This window comes from Ipomoea triloba, chromosome 14, assembly GCF_003576645.1.
Source record: "Ipomoea triloba cultivar NCNSP0323 chromosome 14, ASM357664v1".
In the NCBI taxonomy this organism is placed as follows: domain Eukaryota; kingdom Viridiplantae; phylum Streptophyta; class Magnoliopsida; order Solanales; family Convolvulaceae; genus Ipomoea; species Ipomoea triloba.
The window spans coordinates 823,250-831,371 of NC_044929.1; the positions used below are offsets into that span (position 1 = coordinate 823,250).

Sequence of the window (8,122 nt, forward strand, 5' to 3'; positions counted from 1 at the left end):
AAAAAAAAAAAAAAGGAATAAGGGCCAAATTGGCCACTGAACGTAACGCGATAGTGCAATCAGCCCACCCAACCTAAAAAATGTGCAATCACCCCACCCAACAGTCCAAATCCCTCCAATTTTACCTGGTAGCCGGTTTTCAACCCTTCTCCCGGTTGCCTAGTTGACCTGTAAGCTTACCTGGCATTTTATTTCATTTCTTTGACCTTTTCTTCCATCTGCTATTCTCCGCGCAAACATTCAGCGAGCTGCCTCAACCTATGGAATTATTTGTTTGATAATTCAATATTCGTCGGATCCCGTTGACTTGCCGGCGATTGAGTGAACTGCAAAGAATCGAGGAGAGACGTTGGCCTTGGGCTGGGACTACGGCGTCGCGCCACTCCTTAGAAGCGTCGATGTTTGTTTTCTGGTTATCCATCGATGTTTGTTTTCTGGAAACGAGAATAGGACGGGCGTGATTGAGAATCGTTGGCGGGCAGAGGTGACGCAAACAGAGGAGATTCTCCTTCTTCAGGCGGCGCCGAATCCAGGCATTGGTCGCTGCTACTTCCCCTCCGGCCGGCATTAATGAGGTTACCAGACTTCGGCGCTGGTTCGTCTGTTGGCGACGATGGCAGTGCGAGTTGGAATGGCAGGCGGCATTGTTGGCGTTGCGCAGAGGAGGGACGGCGGAGGCGAGGCTGGGGTTCTAAACACAACTTTCGACTTTCTTTGGGTTTTAAAGGATCTGGGTTTACTGTCCACTCCTACGCCCAGTTGGGGGCTGGTCGCACCCCATGGAGGAAGCGAATAGTTTCAGTTTCCGGCGCGGTGTCCGTGGCTCCATCTTCTTTTGTTAGTGTTCTTAATTTAGCTTTAATTTCTTTTTGTTTTTTTTTTGGTTTGTGAGGTTGTTCTGCTTCTTTGCCCCATGGGTGGTCGGATGTGTACCGGAGTTTGTTCGTTCTGTTTCTGTCTTTGTCTTGCATGCCATTGTAGTCGACCTTGAGCTTCTGATTTTCTTCTTGGCAGGGTAGGAGTGGCGAATGGGTAGTTCAATTAAATAGCAATAATTTCTTTTTTTATTATATATTTTTGTTTTCTTTTTGATATTTTAACTTTGTAATTGGTATGGGGTGAGTGTAAAGAGCCAAAGAGGAATAATGCAGGCAGAAAAATTAACCTACAGTTCTACAAAAGGTTATTGCCAGATGCGATGAGGTTGGAGAAGGAGAGAGTGGGAAGGGGTTTTAGAGATGGGAGGGATTAATGTTGGGGTTGTTAGATAGAAGCAATCTGGGAGTTGCATAGGTTATTTTGTTCCATCATGTTCATGTTCTGATTGTGTATTAGCTTTGGTTGTTGTCTAAACTCTAAAGAAGAAGAATAATAACAGAGGGAGAAAGAAGAAGACTAGAAAGGAAGAAAAAGTAAAGGAAACTAAATAAAATGCCATGTAAGCTTACAGGTCAGCTAGGCAACCGGGAGAAGGGTTGAAAACCGGCTACCAGGTAAAATTGGAGGGATTTGGACTGTTGGGTGGGGTAATTGCACGTTTTTTAGGTTGGGTGGACTGATTGCACTATCGCGTTACGTTCAGTGGCCAATTTGGCCCTTATTCCAAAAAAAAAAAAAAAAAAAGACTTATGCACTTGCTTGGGCGCGTGAGGCGCAACTCTCTTCCTCATTTATGGGCCCCATAATTATGAAAAAAAAACTGCACTTCCATGGTGGCATTTTCTCTCTAAAAAACTGTGCAAAATCCACTATTGGAGAAGGTCATTTTATATGTTAACCGCTAACCTAAACAACCAATTTTACCAAATATTTTTACAAATTGCTAATATAGAAATTTCTCACCACAAAGAGAGCTCACTTGCCACTTGAGCTACCACATTGGGTTTCCTTCTTCATTACTTTAAAATTGAAAATACAATATTTTGTGAGACAATGCATGAAATTATTTTCTAAACCATACAATATGGTAAAAGAACACGTGGATGTCAATAGCCTTATTTGGCAATTAGCAAATACTAAATAAACTCTTTTAGTGGTTTTGAGCATCAAATTTCATTAGATGTTTAGAGCATCCTTAATAGTTGGCTTTTTGCACAAATTTTAAAATGTCAAGTATGAGAGAATGAAGGAGAGAGAGAGAAAAAAAAAAAAGAGTTTTCAGAAGAAAAAGAAGAAGGAGAAGATATGGTAACGCTACCATATTCGTTTGGGTGAATTGTTGCGCCTCATGCGATCAATGGCGCTGCTATTGCTCTTTTGGTACCTTAGAGCATGTTCTTACCTTAATTATATTGGAGTAGTTTGAAGAAGTGAGACAATTGTTATAAGTTACAATTACACAAAACTGTAGGGGAGGCATTTATAAATAACTTCAATCTTTGGCATTTAGCAATTGGCATATCTTATCTTCTGCCACGGGACACGTGTTGCCAAATTACGCTCCAAAATATCTCTTCAATATCTCCCAGCCGTTGGTCCTTTTCAAGCCATTTTCCGGTTCAAAACGCTGACCGATACGAAAAACGACGTCGTATAGTACACGCTATCCGCTTTCTACGACGCCGTTTGGCAGCGAAGCTTCCCATAATATGAGCTAAGGAGTGAGTGAGAGTGAACCAGAAGGAACAAAACAACCACCCCAGCACTCAACTGAGAAGATATGTTGCCGATTGGTGGCGGTGTAGGGAAGCTAGTGACGGCAGTTGCGGCGGCGCTGCTGCTCCGCCTCTTCTCCGGTCCCGGTCCAGTCGTCTTGCCGGAGAATGAGGAGGACGACTACGAGAGGAACGGCGATGAGAATGGAGAGGCTCCGCCTGACGGGAAAGTGTCTCCGGTCACCATCCGGTGGACTGACATTACTTGTTCTCTCTCCGATAATTCCTCGAAATCAGTAAGTCTTTGTTAACAGCTCATTATCGTTATTTTTATTTCGAATAATTGCATGATATATATGCAAATAGTATCTGTCAGACTGTCAATCTAGTGAAAAGAAAAGCTAATCCGTATATTTGAACTTGTTTATGGTTAAATTTTGGAATATTTCAATCACAATTTGCACATATTCATTGTTTATTTGATAAGAAATGAGTAGTCACTGGAAGTGGAAACTTCAAGATCATTGGCGTGTAATTCTCGGATTATAAACGCATTGAAACACACATCTAGATATCTGCAATATATAATTTTATATTTTTGCTTTGTTGCGGTTGCTACTTACAATGAAAATGTGTACCACAAGAAAATAATATGACATGCAGTGACAATATTCTCTTATATTTGAAGTTTTCCTGAAACACGTTATTTTTTTGAACTCGGAGATTGTAAGATGGTGAAAACTGAAAAGTTTACTGGTATGTTTCTATCAGCAGCTTGATAGGATGTGATAATATAAATTGGCATTGCCGTTATTAGTATAAACAGTTCTCACTTCAATTTTAGAACCTATTGGGCTTCTCTTGGATAGCATACATATTCTAATCATCTAATGCAGTGGGCTTACTTAAACTAATAAATTTACAAGCTTCTCTTTATTACAGTAGGAAATTAAGCTAAAAACCTTTATAAATTTTATTTAAAGAGATGTCTTATGATCATGGTAATTTCACTTCAGTTTACTCATTTATTTGATTTTCTTGGCTCTCTTTCCCAATTTCAGGTGCGTTTTTTGCTTCAAAGTGTCAGTGGAGAGGCCAAGCCTGGGAGGTTGCTAGCAATAATGGGTCCGTCAGGCTCGGGGAAGACAACTCTGCTTAATGTGTTAGCAGGTCAGATAAAAGCGTCAACAAAATTGCATTTATCTGGCCTTTTGGAGATCAATGGGCAGCCGTTTTCCAACAAACCTTTCAAGTATGAAAATCTTGAAGAATATTAGAATGACTTTGATCCATTGACTTCCCTTAGCAGGTGTATTTTATGGGCCTATGTTTTCAATTTATTGTGCTTGCTATTGCAGGTTTGCTTACATTAGACAGGAGGACCTTTTCTTCTCACAGTTAACAGTTAAAGAAACACTCTCTCTTGCAGCTGAACTTCAGCTGCAGGACATATCATCTGTGGAAGAGAGAGAAGAATACGTGAACAATCTCTTGTTTAAACTAGGTTTGGTAATGTTGCCTTCTCTTTCTTATTTAATATTTATTGTTTTGCTAGTTAAACCTCAAAAACAGAGTAATAGCTGTTTTCTTTAATGTTTTCTTTGGGGCTGGGGCTATTACACATTCATTTTCTTCTTATAGAATTTTTACTTCTTGATTCATTTTCAATAATCTTTTGTACTTCCGTCTTGACAATCTAGAGTTTATATACATCTGTGTGTATGTTTATATGTATTTTGACGTTGTGATGTTTGCTGAGTTTACATTTTGATGTGTCTTTCTTCAAAAAGGCTGGTTGTGCTGATACCCGCATTGGTGATGCAAAAGTTCGTGGAATAAGTGGTGGTGAAAAGAAACGGCTGTCACTTGCATGTGAGCTTATTGCTAGTCCATCTGTCATTTTTGCAGATGAACCAACCACTGGTAAGTTGTTGGCCTAATTCTCCAGGCAAGATGCTATCTTATAGTCCCTATTGCACCTTAACCATAACAATTTGAGATAGAATGCACAAAAATTATGTAGAAAGGCTTATAATTGCAATTGTGTTGCTTTGACATATTGTTCATCCAAGCAGTGGGAACTATAACAGTGAAGAATGTGAGCTGATGGCATCCCCTGTATGCAACAAAAAGTTTGAAATAGCCCCTTTTTAAAGATCAAATGCTCTTGAGAATTAGTGAAAATACCCTCTTTACCCTTCAAACTAAGAATAAAAATGTGCTGATTTTGTGAACAACCTCCTGTTTTTAATTTCATTTATGCAATTTACTACTTACAAATGAGAGTCTTGTTCCATGTCATACTGAAAATTGGATATTATGGCCCCTCATGGATGTATCAAAGGCTTGCATGCTGTACTGAACTTATTTGTGCACAGATGATACTAGGGACGTGCATACTAATTTTTGCACTGAATAATTGGCCACATATCCAGAAATGTCCATAGTAGTTTCAAATAAATGTTCCAATGTAAGACAGATTTAATTATGTATGGGGGAAGATTTTTAAAAAGATAAATCTGTCTGATAATTTAAATATGTAAGACAGATCTATTTTTGTTTAAATTACTCTTGTTGGTCTTCATTCATTCTGCTCAATTTACTTGTTGGAATTTCTGGAGACTCAGAGAGATTTTAAAGAGTTACTGTGGAATGTATTCCATAACAATCTGCAAAGCATATTAAGTCCTTAATCAAAACCATTTCTTTACACCTTAATTCAACTCTGATTGGCGTAGGGTGGTACAAAATCCTTTGGTAGTTTTGCTTCGCAACTTTACCTTTTGCCCCAATTAACAGAGCAAGGAAAAAGGCTTTTCATTGGTTTGCCAGCTATTGGGCTGCTGTAGAAAGTCCTTTTCCTCCTAGTTTCCTTTTTGCAGCAATTATTAAATGGATATACTGACCCAAAAAATAATGATAATTTTGTATCTAATTTTTGCTGTTAATACGATAACTGCTTTCAGGACTTGATGCCTTTCAAGCAGAGAAAGTTATGGAAACTCTACGACAACTTGCACAGGATGGCCATACTGTGATATGTTCCATACATCAGCCTAGAGGTTCTGTGTATGGAAAATTTGACGACATTTTGTTGCTGGCAGAAGGTTCACTTGTTTATGCTGGCCCTGCAGGCGAGGAGCCATTGACATACTTTGCAAAATTTGGGTTTGTATCTGATTTGGTTGATAATACTTCGAAATGAAAAATTATAACATAAATATCTTTATTGTTCAACTCTTTTTGCATGCTTTGCATTGCTATATTCTTTGCCTTGCAATTATAGTGTTTAATGAAATACTGGTAATTTGTTATTGATGATAGGTATATTTGCCCAGATCATGTCAATCCTGCTGAGTTTTTAGCTGATCTGATATCAATAGACTATGGATCATCAGAGACTGTCTATGCTTCTCGAAAAAGAATAGATGGACTTGTTGAGTCATTCTCACAAAACATAGCAACTACTATGTATGCGAGTCCAATTTTTAGTAATGACTTAAAGAACCATGTGAATTCAAAGAAGAAAATAGTCATCAAAAGGAAAGGTGGTTGGTGGAGGCAGTTCTTTTTACTCCTTAAACGAGCATGGATGCAGGTATGTCCTTATCATCTCTCAACTTAATATTTTCTCAGTACACTGATGTGATTGGCATATGGGATTCTGAGAGGCTTTAAGGATTGGAAACTTGTATAACTCAAACTTCAAGAGCGTCATACAGACACTAAAGAATATGTATTACTTGGATGTACTCCAAGCTAACTGCCTCATTTGTATAAAGATTGCCTGATTTCCACTGAGAAATCTTTGAATTGCAAAGTTATTGAATATGATGCACTTTTGAAAGACAATTTTTTGGAGGTGGATTCCTTTTTTTTTTTTCCCCCTCTGTGTGTGTTGTTTAACACTTGTAGTCTATAAACAGGCGTCTCGTGATGGTCCAACAAACAAAGTTCGGGCAAGAATGTCTATTGCATCAGCTCTGATATTTGGTTCTGTTTTCTGGAGGATGGGAAGATCACAAACATCCATACAAGATAGATTGGGATTGCTTCAGGTTTGCATATTCTATTATGGTTTTCTGTTTTGTCTTTTTCATGGATGTGTTATATACATGAACAAATGGATGTGCATGCTATGTGGTTGGTTCTTTGGCCTGAAGCTAAAAGTTGACTGCATCTTAGACACATTGCTTGCATTTCCACTAATGAATTTGACCAGAACCGAAAAATTAAAAGCTGAACTTTCCTTAAAAATTGTCCTTTTGTTTGAACATGGCCCTTCTTTCTTTTACTTCTCAATCAATAGTCAATCCTCAATCAATTTACACTCATGATCTTATAATTAGCAGTAATGTTTTGGTCACAAACTACTCCTGCACATGAAAGAGTCGCAGTAGTTGTCCAGTGTGTAGGGATGACATTTTGACATTTTTGAGTGTCTAATTCCTTTCTTTTATTTTATACTTTTCTTTTGTTCATTTTGTCACAGGTTGCTGCCATAAACACTGCTATGGCTGCACTCACAAAAACTGTGGGTGTCTTTCCCAAGGAACGTGCAATTGTAGATCGTGAGCGTGCTAAAGGGTCTTATGCATTAGGACCGTATCTACTGTCAAAGTTGATAGCTGAGGTTCCAATTGGTGCAGCATTCCCCTTACTTTTTGGTAGCATTATGTACCCCATGACGCGACTTCATCCTACTATTTCTAGGTGAGCTTTCATTGTTGCAGTAGTTGTCTTTTGCTGGTATAGTATCAGGCGAGTGAATTCACATATTATTCCTCTTTCTGAGATTTTGCTTCTTCAATTTCCAGGTTTGGCAAGTTCTGTGGTATCGTGACTATGGAGTCATTTGCTGCATCTGCAATGGGTTTGACAGTGGGTGCTATGGTTCCAACTACGGAAGCAGCTATGGCCTTAGGGCCTTCTCTTATGACTGTTTTTATTGTGTTTGGGGGCTATTATGTTAATTCAGACAACACCCCAGTTATTTTTCGCTGGATTCCTCGTGTTTCTCTCATAAGATGGTAAAATATGTTTTAAATTTGCATGAATAATTATTACTCTGATTTCTATACACTTGGCTGTTCTTTGGCTCTCTGATTGCACCACTTAGCAACTTTGCATTGTTTAATTTCAGGGCATTTCAAGGGCTTTGCATCAATGAATTTAGTGGCCTCCAGTTTGAGCATCAAAATTCATTTGATATACAATACGGTGAACAAGTAAGTGAAGCCCGGGGATCTCTACTTTAATTTGTGGCATTTTTAGAGAAATGATTGAAAATAAAATCCATCTTATGTTTTATACAAAATGGACTAATATTTTATGAAAAACCCATTAGTTTGTTAGGTCTTTCCCCTTATTCCATGGGGGAAAAAATACTTGATATCTTTTTGGTTCTGCAGAGTACATGTTAGGTTCCTAGTGAGATTAAATGGAACCATTTGCTATATCAGTAGGTATTGGTTTTTTTTTTTTTTTTTTTTTTTTTTTTTTTTTTTTTTTTTTTTTTTTTTTTTTTT

General features: G+C 38.1%; 1 protein-coding gene across 3 annotated transcripts in view; it reads left to right on the forward strand.

The window, feature by feature from the left end:
• Positions 1–2,583: 2,583 nt before the first annotated feature.
• The window catches only part of LOC116005024 (ABC transporter G family member 7), a 7,463-nt gene continuing 1,924 nt past the window's right edge, over positions 2,584–8,122 (forward strand). For 2 of the 3 annotated variants that reach the window (XM_031245241.1, XM_031245243.1), the window contains exons 1-10: positions 2,585–2,890; positions 3,656–3,846; positions 3,953–4,103; positions 4,385–4,517; positions 5,561–5,762; positions 5,919–6,192; positions 6,521–6,652; positions 7,087–7,307; positions 7,412–7,624; positions 7,738–7,822. In XM_031245241.1, the coding sequence (XP_031101101.1) occupies positions 2,660–2,890; positions 3,656–3,846; positions 3,953–4,103; positions 4,385–4,517; positions 5,561–5,762; positions 5,919–6,192; positions 6,521–6,652; positions 7,087–7,307; positions 7,412–7,624; positions 7,738–7,822 (1,833 nt within the window). In that variant the 5' untranslated portion in view covers positions 2,585–2,659. Of the gene's footprint in view, positions 2,891–3,655; positions 3,847–3,952; positions 4,104–4,384; positions 4,518–5,560; positions 5,763–5,918; positions 6,193–6,520; positions 6,653–7,086; positions 7,308–7,411; positions 7,625–7,737; positions 7,823–8,122 lie in introns of all 3 variants that reach the window. The other variant, XM_031245242.1, reaches the window with a different exon arrangement.